The sequence below is a fragment of the Coturnix japonica genome, unplaced genomic scaffold (assembly GCF_054131305.1).
Source record: "Coturnix japonica strain WE unplaced genomic scaffold, WE-NBRP24 Scf046, whole genome shotgun sequence".
NCBI lineage: Eukaryota > Metazoa > Chordata > Aves > Galliformes > Phasianidae > Coturnix > Coturnix japonica.
The window spans coordinates 450,607-462,698 of NW_028188949.1; the positions used below are offsets into that span (position 1 = coordinate 450,607).

General features: G+C 41.3%; 1 protein-coding gene and 1 long non-coding RNA gene across 2 annotated transcripts in view; one reads left to right on the plus strand and one right to left on the minus strand.

The window, feature by feature from the left end:
- The window catches only part of LOC146752319 (cytosolic carboxypeptidase 4-like), a 91,145-nt gene that overhangs the window by 58,601 nt on the left and 20,452 nt on the right, over window positions 1-12,092 (plus strand). Inside the window, exon 5 of the mRNA XM_085532006.1 lies at window positions 9,377-9,543. Coding sequence (XP_085388132.1) covers window positions 9,377-9,543 — 167 coding nt within the window. The remainder of the gene's footprint in view (window positions 1-9,376; window positions 9,544-12,092) is intronic.
- LOC146752320 (uncharacterized) lies at window positions 4,560-8,606 on the minus strand. The gene is made up of 3 exons (XR_014940666.1): window positions 8,218-8,606; window positions 7,954-8,045; window positions 4,560-6,803 (listed from the first exon to the last, which is right to left on the minus strand). It is a non-coding gene; the product is annotated as an uncharacterized LOC146752320 (long non-coding RNA).

A 12,092-nucleotide genomic window follows, 5' to 3' on the forward strand; every position in this document is an offset into this window, starting at 1 on the left:
AATCCTGGTTAGCAGCTGGTGGCAACTGTTTCACCTGGAGGAACTTATCTTGATGTCTGGCATCTGGTTGTGTGGTCTGTATTCCCAAGACCCTTCACAGGATGTCCCTCCTAACCCAACCTTCTTGTAAAAAGATCATTCTTTCTCCCTGGGCCTTTTGGTAAAATACGTCTGTTAAGGTAACTTTCTGACATATTCAAGCTGCAAGAAGCATCCTGTATCAGAATAATTATGCTAACACCCATTAGAACACAGCCAACAAGCCCCTTCTTTGTACTCCCATCCTTCACCTTCAAAGGGAGCAGTTACCAGGCTGGATTCCTCACCAAACAGTGTGTCTCTTTCCTCTCTGATCTGAACTGGGCACGTATGCCTTTTGTGCTTTCCTGTGTATCCTTGGCTTGGGAAATCAATGGTTCCTTTGTTGCTTTAGAAGTGCTAATACAATGAATTCTGGAATTGTAGTTGCTTACTGTCACTGATCACTTGGAAGTGTGTTAGGTGGGGAAACCAGCTTTGGCAGCTGGCTGAAGATAACCAAAGAGAACTTGTGAAATGAAAAAAGATAGAAAATTGACATGAGGAATCCTTCATAATATAGGGGAAAAGGCGCAGTGTAAGGGGACAGCCATACAATATATGTGAAATTTGAGAAACGAGAAAGGAAGGCTCAGAGCTGCAGATGGCTCTGTGCCCTTACCTCTCACTCATGAGTCTCTTTATGAAGACGTGTTTAAAGTAAATGTTTAAGGAGACCAACAAAGAGAAGGTCTTGGGCTGATCTGTGAATATGTGCATGGCAATTTAACTGCAGGAGCTGGCGTGTGGCGTGGCCCAGGCAAGGGGACTGCCATAGGGTAGAAGTTTTGCTCTGGTGCCAATGGAAGCAGGAGTCAGAGGAAATGAGGGATTTAGTATAGAACAGACTTAAATCTGGAAAAAAGAAGCATGCTCCAAGGCATAATCAAAAGGCTCTGGAAGGAAACAGTGGACCCTCAGGACTGGAATAATAAGGAATTGTGAAGGCTGAGATTTGGATGCATGCTGGAGCTATTTATGCTGTCCTGGGGCCACAGGCATGTTGGCAGAGCTGGTAGGCAGCCAGGACAGGCACAGAGCAGAATGCTGTGGGACCACTCTGGCTGTTTTATGCAGGAAGACAATGTCTGCACGTTATCTGTCGGTGTTATTTTATATTCAACCAAGGCTACAACACACAGAATCAGGTAAACCTCAGGTTTTATTGCTGTAAGAGTTATAAGGGAACAAAGGAACTGAAGATTCAAACTGGTAAAATCATTAATAATGGCCAGTGGGATAGATAGCAGACATCTCAAACATGCTAAACAATGTGCTCATTCTGATTCCTTATGTTTTAAAATTTACTCCAGAGGTTGAGAACCACCAAAAAAAGAAAAAACCTACGAGAAACACAAGGGCAGGGAAGCACAGTGACTGAGTTAATTGCCTTGATGGCATGAGTGAAGGGAGATGCAGTATACAAAGTTTGTCATTTGTTAAGACTCATATTTAAGTGAGCAGCATTGGTGGACATCCTAGTTAAGTCAGAACTAAGGAGAAGAGAGTTTCCCTCACCCAAAAGAAATCCCAAAGGGATTGGAGTTTTGGGGTGAGGCACAAAAGGGTCATTTGTATAGTGAAAATCTACTTAAAAGTCTGGAAAAATAGGTGGGATGTATTAATCATCACTGGGGTGGGAAGAAATGGATAGTAAGGTGACTCCAGCTACCACTCTGTTTTGGTCTGTATTTCTTTAATGACTGAGAAATGAGGAGAACAGTAAAATGCTAAGATTTACTGTTTGCAGCTGATATGAATTATACAGTAGGAAGGAGGACAGCAAGACTGTGGTTACGGGAATGGAAGATAAAATACAGACGGTGGCGGGGTAAAGCATGTTTGAAGGAATAGTTTAAAGCATTCCAACACATGGTTGGGTTCTGAATTAGCTCTGACTGTTCAGGAAAACATAAGTAGCGATTAGAAAGACAGCTCAATAAAGATATCTGTGCCATGTGCAGCAGCAACAATAAAGAAGAAAGTGAGTAAGATGCTTGTGTATGTGAGAAAATGTAGGCTTGGAAGATGCTATAATATCCCTATAGACGTGAATGGTAGTACCTCCTTTGGACTGCTTTGTCTGTTATGAGTTATTTTCTTTGTAAGGCAAAAGAGATAATGAAAGGGGGGGCTAGAGGAAGCACACAGTGGCCTGGAAGGCAGATTCGATATGGGAGAGTATTAGTGATACTTGAGCTATTGAGAGAGAAAGGGAAAGAGTGCAGAGAGCTCAGCAGTAACACTCAGCACTGTGCTGGGGAGAGGCTTCACAGTGATGTGGATATTTGGTGGCAGCATAGCAGGAAGCAAACTCGCCACCCCATTAAATTCCACTCCATGTAACGTTGCTATCAGGCCAACATGCAGCTTTGCCGGTCTGCTTGTGTCTGTAATGTGCTAGCATGGGAACAGAGCACCAGAGATCCTGTGGGGCAGACAGCTATCAGGCTGGAGCATGCTGTGATGTCTGGGTCATGCTGTGCTGGCTTCTTTCTAAATGCACTCTAGTGCCTAAATCATTATGTTGGTGCAAAAGTGATACCATGTTCCATCATGGGGTCTTATTTTGTATGGGGAAGAAAAGCGTACTAGTGTTGCTGTGTCATTTTGGTCAATACATATTTTCATCACCTCTGGGATGGGCAGAATGGCATATGTTTTATCAGAGTAAGAGGGAAAGGCTTCAAAGCTTTCTATATTGCAGATTATAGTATAGTGAATTTCAAAATAAAATCTACTTTGTAATTTCCCAGTAACTATAAATACTTGCTCTGCTTTAAAGCCACACAGAAAAATAACAAGGTGTTGTGTAACATAGAACAATATGGAGGGCATTTCATGAAAAGATACAATTGGTTCTTTATATAACACATAATTAACCAGGAGAACCTGATAGTGAATGACATTATGGAGACAAATACTGTACTAAGAATGTTCAAAACAGGTTAGACGCTTTCTGAATAGCATCTGTATTTACGTTAGCCAGAATAAACATCATAAATCCTTTTGTTGCCAAGCATGTGGTGATCACCAGCCAGGATTAGGAAGTTATTTAACTCCCACGGTGAAATATGGCCAAATGAGTTAAACTCATAGCTGAAAATGCTTGGGTGGGCCTGGAGTCTGCTCACTTTTCTGTATGCTGAAGTTATTCATACAAGCAGAGAAGTGGAAGTAGAGAGGGAGGAAAAGTGATCCAGGGATTAAACTGCCAATTTAGGACTTGCAAAAATTCAACTTCTTGCTTTCCCAGACTGCTTTTATGAGCTAATTCATTTGACACAGACTCTCAGATGTACTTAGAGCTCCACCTCACATTTAATCTTCAGGCACCTCAGGCTATAACCTGGCTGTGACTTGTTCCAGGTTCCATAGAGTTCACACAGCAGAAGGTGTACGAGTGAGAGAAAGCCGTGGGTAGACTACAGATGAATGTTGAAGGCACAGTCAGATGGGGTAATAGCAGTTAACCTGTTGCCAGTACTGGAACCTGCATTAAAGACAGAAATGTTCTTGAACAAAGCACTTGGTTGTCACCAGTGTAAAGTAGTTTTCTTTTCTTACACTGCCCCAGAATCACTGTATGACCTTGAACAGTTTCCCCATTTCTTCTTGTCTGCCAAGTAGGAGAGTTAATTATCTGGAGCACTATTTGTTTTCTTTCAAGAATTAGCACTTACTTTTTCTATTTATTTTCTGTTTTGTTGTTGTTGTTGTTTTTCCTGACAAACAAACAATGACAACAACAAAAACATACTGACAATTCCCACTACTTTTGTTCTTTGCCCTCTGGACCTTCTTTATGGCTCATCTACGTTGGTTTTGCTTTCTATTTTTGTCCATCTTTTATTCCTGATTCAGCCACTTTTCACAGTTATGCCCCACATAAATGTATGCATTGGTCCCAGTGATACCCAAGAAGTGATCTGGCAAAACTGGACCTTCTGGTACCATGTACTACCTTCCATCTCAGGAAGCAATGCGAAAGAGGTGCACCAGCATCCAGCAAGTATGGAAGCATTCCATACCCAACCACTACTGCTCTGTGTGAGTGTGCAGTCTCTGGGGGAGGGTGATGAGAATATATCCCCATCTTTATGCTTACTTTGGTTGGCTATCTATGCTATCTGAATAAGTAGAACTTGACAACCAGTTTTACCATTTGCTAAATCCTCAGTTCTCTTACAAACAGGCCTTTCAGGCCTCTTTCTGCTCTCTGATCTGCTTTCCTCCATCCCTTGAACAGTCTAGCCTGTAGCATCTTTAGCCAGGGAAAGAGTCCGTTTGAATGACAAATCAATAACCCATCTTGTGACGAAACAAAGAAGTTTGCTCAGTCCCAGCTGAATCAGAGCATCAGCTAAATTCAGCAGATTTTCAGGGAGGGTTGACAGCAAGCTGGGCCTTGTTTCCTCACCTAGTAGCCAAAGTACTGAGGAAAGCGAGGATGGGCATTCATAACGAAGCACACCTCTCCAACAGTGAGATGGGGATTGAGGTTTCCATTAGTTTTCCTCTTGTTATCATTCCTCCACATCAGCATCCACTGACCTCAACCACCCCTCCCTCTTTCTCATCCTTTTATCTCTCCAGTCCTTTTATCTTCTGTCTTTAACTCCACCCCTCTCATCTTTCTAGAAATTCAAGCTACCCAATTTTTTTTCTCCATCTTCAGCCTTTTCTGCTTGCTTAATCCCTTTGAAATCTTTTGGCCCAAATTTCTATCCCCTAAACTTTGTCTGTTTAGAATGTCATACCTACTGCTTAGGGATCTCTGGGCCATGAGAAAAACTGGCTTGTTCCCTACTGTCCTCATCTCAATAGCTGGTTCCCCATTGTGCATCAGCATGTTTTCTTTCACAGGGGTTTAAAGGACACTATCTTTTGGGGCTGGCCCAGGCTAAAATTTCATCTGCAGGCACCAAATGTTTCATTCAGCTGTGTGGTTTGTCCTGTGCAGCCTCGAAGTAGTTTCTATTAGTATTCCAATGGAGAGCTCACTGATGGAATTAGTGGGAAACCAGACTGCCAATTTATTTATACCCAGCCTTAGGGCATAACCATTGTGCATGTGTAAAGCTGTTGAGATGCAGAGTATACTCTGCATGTGTGTGTGTATGTGTTGACTGGAAGTAAGTTTGCAGGGAAAAATATTGCCTCAAGGATTGAACAGTGCCCAAAAGTGACCGTACTGTGTGCCAAAGATCCCTTTTCTCTGAACGCAAGAGAAAAATGATGGCTCTGAAATCTGTTGTCTACTTGTGTTTATTAATATCTTTCAACTCCAGTTTAACTGCAGCTCTTGTTACCCTGGTGGAGAGAGAAAATTCTAATTTAACTTCTGGAGTCCTTCCACCTTCAACAATATCTGTGTTATGAAACTATCGCTGCCTTTGGCTTGTGGGGTTGTTTAAAGCATATGAGTAATGAATAACGAAGTTTTCCCATTACATTGTCTCTTAGCCTGTGATGTGTTTTTAGGTAAATTGAGAGACGTTGGAAGCATTTAGTTGTGAATATATAGTTGATGCATCAGTGCTGAATGCGAATGAACTCTTTTTCCGGTATAATTTCATCAACTTTCATTAGGAGAATTTTTATTGCCATTATCTTGGCCAAATGATAAATCACGGAATAGCTTTCTTATTTTTCCCCCTCCTTCCGTGTTTCCTATTACTGTGACACAGTGTCATTTAGGAGATGCAGATGAACACCTCACTGCCCTGTTATGATAAAAACAGTTTGGGCAGAGAACAAATGTACTGGTTTAACTAGACCAAGAGCTAATAGGTTGTGTTCATTTAATTCATCTGATTAGCCATGTTGAGTTCCTCTGGAATGTTTCTTCCCACCAAATCATATATACAGATACATCCAGATATTAGAGCATGGTGATGTCTCTTACCATACTGTCTGCTGTGGTATGAAAAAATGAGAAGAGATTAGCAAATAATGTCTAGTTCCATTATTCTTTATAACAGCCAGGAAACTATAAACCTGTTATCCTTTAACATTATGTCTTCAAAAGACATGCATGAGGGGGCCCAGGGGACCAGTGGGCATATTTGTATTGCGCAGCAATGTGTGTATTGAGCCAATGCTGATCCAGACTGGCACTTTCATGTTATGAAGAGCAGAAACTATGCAAAGATATGAGCTGATCATCAAAGAAGAATACCTTTGTTAGCATATCCATGAGGCTAAACTAATTAAGACTGATGATCTTGTCTGCAGCTTTCTGGTACAGTTTTCTGATTCAGACTTTGCTTAGATTTTGCTGGCTTGGAAGACTGCACTGCACTCCGCTTCTCATACAGATGCCTCCAGAGGAGGATGGAGCCATGTAGGATTGTGATGGGGAAAGATAGGGTCTCTGAGAGTTCAGGACATTGCAGAGGACCTGATGGCAGGTAGAACAGCTTCCTCCTGCATGGTAGTGGCAAACGGGTTATATATTGTCACTGTGAGTAGAAACAATCCAGCTTGACTGCTGTGGAGCTTCTTAACCAAAATCAAAAGTTCACCACTTCTCTTTCTTTATCTCTTGTAGAATTTCAAGAATTTCAAGCAAGGCAGGAGGGGCTGGTTTCTACCCAGAGCACCAGCTCTTGGCACTGCTGGCAGATATCATTAATGCTGTTAGTTTGATGCATCAGTTCTGTCAGCATCTTCACTTTAATGGTAGTCACCAATGCAGCTCCAGCTCCTGCCTCTGCTGAGAGCTGAGGAAGAAGAGGGAGAGCATTGTCTGAGTTGGAAAATAAAAGACTGCCTGTGTTTGAAGTGAATTAAATGTGTTAACTTGTAATGTTCTAGCTGAGGTTTCCAGCTGTTATTCCCGAGCTGTCTGTTCTCGAAGCAATATGGGTCCATCATAAAGCAGCTAACTTCAGAGCATGAGCACTTACTGTCTGAGGCTTCTCAGGTGTATTATACTTTTATTATTATTATTTCTCTGTTCATAGTTTCCTAAGGCCTCTTCATATCCTGAATAAAACCCTGGGGAATTGTAAGCCCACAGGCTGAGTTTTAGCACTGTCACTATTCGCATCTCCTGGATTGATAGGTATTTAGTGTGCTGCCTGGATCCTGGAAACAGGACCCTAAGATACACCCCAGGGAAAGCCCCAAGATGTTCCTTGTATTTTTTACCCCTGAGAGAATAATTCCTTTGCTGTGGAAGTGACTTATTTTTGCTCAGAAATGTCACCATTTCCACCTGCCAATTGTAACTGCCACACTAAAATGTCTTCTGAAGTAAAATAATGGAAGTGAGGAATCTATGTAGAGCTGCTAGGCCCTCGTTGTTTTGTATTAATGACCATTGGTTCCTCTAAGCCTCTTCATCTATTTTCTTCCCATTATTAATAATTACTATAGTTCATTGCACCTGGCTCTTACTTAGCAAAGCTTGCAGTGATTAGGATGGGAGAAGAAATGGTGTTAGAGATTTGCTGACTGCTTTAAAGATATTTAAGAGACTTTCTGAGAGCAGAAGTCAGATCTCCAGAGTCCTTTGTCTACGCCTGGCAGGGAGGCTCTGTTTTCTCATATTGTTTGTGTGCTCTTCTAGGCACGTCCTCTGCTTATCTAGCTGTCCAACCACTCAGTATATGTACAAGCTCAAAATAATGCATTATTTGTTCATTATTCATTATTATAATTACCTATTCATATTTATTCATATAGTTTGAGAAAACAAGCAGAATTTCAATGTGGTTACTATAGGAAAATGTGTTTGTTATCAGATAGGGCTGCTTTAATGTTAGATTTTATTTGTACATGCTGGACTTGCTGGAGTTGAAGTGAAGGCATTCGCCTTGTAAGACATTTTGTGGCCTCTAACAAACATGAACCAAAAAAAAGCATTACAAGGGAGCTGTAGATGGTCACTTGGGAAGCCTCTTTTTTCCATCCACCTCCATGCTGTTGGCTCCCAATTTCTCTCAGCTGTGCAGAAGATCCTAGAGAAATTATAAGTGCAACCTTACATAGGAAACATAAACAAATTAAAGAAGGCAAAACAAAACTAACTACTAAGAAACAGGAGACTGGAGCTCAGCCCCCTGTTATCAGTTACTGGTATATTATATATATATATAATATATAATATATATAATATATGGGCTCTGTTACCTGTAAGATGTGCAGTAACAAACACCGAGTGAAGGGTCAAGAGCAGGCCATGCTGGTGTGGAGCACACACTGTGCTTGTGGCTGGTGCCAGGGCTGTGAGCACGGACTTATGGCAGTTGCTAAGGAAACAGTCTTGGAAATGGGATTGGAGTTCTTGTCAGAAGGTTGGCTGCAGAAATGGTTTGTGCTTCAAAAGCACACGGGGCTGATACTGACAAAGGCTGCAATTGTTCAGCAATTGATTCAACCCCTGGTGTGATAGCATTAAGGAGTAACACATGATGTGATCACTAAATGCCAAAGATGAGGGATTTTGCAGTTTCTTTGGGTTATTTTCGGTGACTCTTTTGTGGTTTTGGAGGTTTTTTTTGGTCTCTTGCCATCTCACTGCTTGTGAGAAACTACCAGTAATTACACCGGATTACTCCTATGTAGGCCCTTGATGTGTTACTTTTTTGTTGGGTCTTTATTTTTTTAAGTAGTGAAAAAGCATGCACAGACAATTCAAAGTCAGGGCTCTTCCATGTGAGGATCCACAGCTTGAAGGAGTCCTCTTGGAAAGGTGATGTTGATAATCCCAGTCCTGTTTTTGCATTTCTTTGCCTGCACGTCCCTACTAGAGACATAGGCTTTTAATACACTGAGAAATTCCTCAGAGTTATTTGTTATTTTGCAATTACTTTGTAATTGATTTTCTTAAAAAGCAATTCATAACTTGTTAAAGATGTTCCCTCCTTCCCCTCTTCACTGTTTTTTCTCTAATCTCTGCCACTGTCCAGTATTTACAGTCATAAAACCTATTTGTTTCCCATTGCTTAGGGAGATGACGCTTCTAGAGAGAGAAAAAAGATGAGACCTAATGATTTGTAAGAGTGTATTTAGTCAGATCCTCTTGGGGTATGAGTCTAATTTGTACAGTGACAACTTCAGTGTAAGTAACCAGAGCAGTTACACTACTTGCCTCTGTTGCCTCTGTAAAATAGAAGCTATTTTAGAATAGATCCTGTAGAACAAATGCTATCATTGAATTCATGATTGACTGTATGGGAACCTGAATGAGGTGATACTGTAATACTAAGAGCTGTCCTTCTGAAAAACAGTCTCCCAACACCTGCGCTTTGTACACTCAGCAATGAAACTTCCTCCTTTTCTCCACCAGGGCCTGCAGCTGGGAACTCAAGAGCTGGAGGAGATGGGAAGCAAGTTTTGCCTTGCTCTGCTCATTCTGCACCTCAAATCCTTGCCCTGCAGCAAGAAGGTGATGGCTCAGGCAGCGCTACTCCTAGATCTGGAGGAAGAGATAACAATAACAGACCGGGCACAAAGGTCAGTGACAGTTTCCTTACAAATTTCATTTTCCTCTCAAAATATTACTTGAGCATATGGATGGCACTGTCTCAGTGAATTCATCAACAGGAAACTGAAGTTTCAGGTGATACTCTGTCCACCTCAGGTCTCCTCTGTGGAGTCAATCTCCTACAGGGAAGATGTTCTCTAGGTGAAGGACTTTGATGGTATGATTTAGAAACAGTATGCCTGATTCTGCAAGGATTCGCACAGTCATTCCTCTTTTCCTCACAGCATTGTATCCTACAGACATATGAAGCATAGGTTTGTGATTTTTGGTGCGTGTGATGAAGTCATTATCCAAACAACCATATGGGAGGTGTTTTTTCCTAATTGCAAAATTCATTTCTTAGCTTCCTGTGTTCAATGGGATGTATGCAAGTGAGGTTGCCTCATATGTGGGGAATTTGGCCTGGGTAAAGGTCAGAATATGGGGTGCTTCAGCTGTGATGAAGCAGAAATGTATGTGCTCTTTCTAAACCATGCTATTCCTAGTTCTACATGCAAGCACTTACTCTTGCAATATTGTTTTTCCAAGACAAATGGAGGAAAAAATAACTGAGTGATGTGATATGATTTGAAGTTCCCAGTGGGTTTGTTATCAAAGAGTGCTTCCAGCTTCATCAATGAAAAGCCAATTTTTTCTGTTGCAGAAATGCCCCCATAATTTACAGCAAACTTCCAGTCTTCCCCCTGCAGGAATACTTAACTGACATTCGCACCACCTGTTCCTCATGCCTGAAACCATTCTTACAAGCTTGTTCGTGGTTTTTAATGTTTATGGGGAACAATGAAAAAAAGAGAACTAAAATATAGAGACATTCCTTTTGTATAGCTGTGCTCACTTGTACATATGAACACATAAATGAAGCAATTAACATGTATCCTAAATGGTTTCAGTACTGGGGACAGCCATCCGAGAAATCGTTGGTGTCTCATTAGAGAGAGCTACTGAAGCCTGGCCAGGTGGATGAATTTGAGATATAAATCAGATTTTCCAATTCTGAATTAGAGCTGGAGGAGTTTTTGCATGAAAGTAACTTCAGGGAAGGAAAATATTGAACTCTGACTTGTCCCAGACACTGAAAATAAGTTGGTCATACCAACTCCATGAGCACTTTCTCTCATTTGTGTGGTTTTCCATTACCTTTTTCTTTGGTTGGTTTCATGTTAGTGAGCATTCATTTCATTTTTCCTGATGTTGTGTGGGCGATGAACCTTTACCAATATAGCAGCTCTCTAATGACAAATACTTTTAAAGAAGTTAAGAATTAAAGAAAAATCCCTTACCTTGTACAGCTCCCATGCCATTCCATATCTGTTTGTGGTGGTCAAAAGCAAAGCGCTCTGTCCCTTCAAGGTTCTGTGTCATCTGGGGATGGGATGTCACTGCTGAAGGCAGTGTGATGGTTACTTGTTCATTTTCACTCCAGTGGGTGGAATTGCAGATTTATGGAGTTCTGATGGGTTAGGTGCAATTAGATGGCATTTGTAGTACAAGTAAACATTACATTGTTTGCTCCTGTCTAAAGATTTGCCATATTACAGGAGCTTTTTGCAAAAGATCAGGAAAAGGGAGATGTGGGGACCAAGGGGCTTGGCTTGTAAGTGTATTCTATTTTATGATAAATAATTCATTGAAAAGGATTGTGCAGCTTATTGATTCTGATTCAGAAAATTAATATTTTGCTTCTGGGTTTCTTTGAGTCTCGCCAAGAGAACTGCATAATTTGATTTTAGAGGGAATAAGAGGCCTAAAGCAACCAAAGGAAGAATGCAGAATAAAGAGAGCACACTGCTATGGGCAGGAGAGCAGCTGTATCCAGGCCTCTCCCCCAGCTCAGACTTTGAAATAAAATAATGCATAGACTATGAAATAAAAAACTGATTATCCATCAGAACTGGAGGTTGCAGTGTGGGGTTCCACTCAGTCTAATCTTACTCTGTAAAGATGAAATCCAGTCTTTTTCCATTTAGGTAGCACAGGGAGCTCAGCAGAGTCTTTCTGCTTACTGGTGGTGTGTCACTACATCAATGGTAATTATAGTCTACTTTTGCCAAGACTAGAGCTGTCTTTCATGGTTTAAGGAGCAGGAAGTGTTTATAGCTTAGAACCAGTGCTGTTGTCTTCTGTAGTTACCACAAAAAACACTTGAACACTTTCTATGCTTTCCTCTTGTGAGGATGGAAATAACCCAAATTATTTTTGTACCTTTGCCAAAGCAGAGTTGAACTCGGGGCCTGCAGGTGCTACACAGGAGCGACCTAAATGGTTACACTGTGGGATGTCTTTCTTGTGTGCTTTACACTGTGAGCAGAGGTGGTTTAAACACCTTGCAGGCAATCCCTTTTCCAGACCTCTGTACTGTGTAATGAATAGTGGGTGTTTAAGTGGGAGCCAATGGGTCTGACTGCAGCTTAAGTTTGTTTTTGGTAGAGCGTGTTGCAGAAGACTGTCTTGACTGACTTTCTCACCTAGAGAAAGATACACATATGGATGTTTCCTATCAGAGCAGGATTAACAGTGT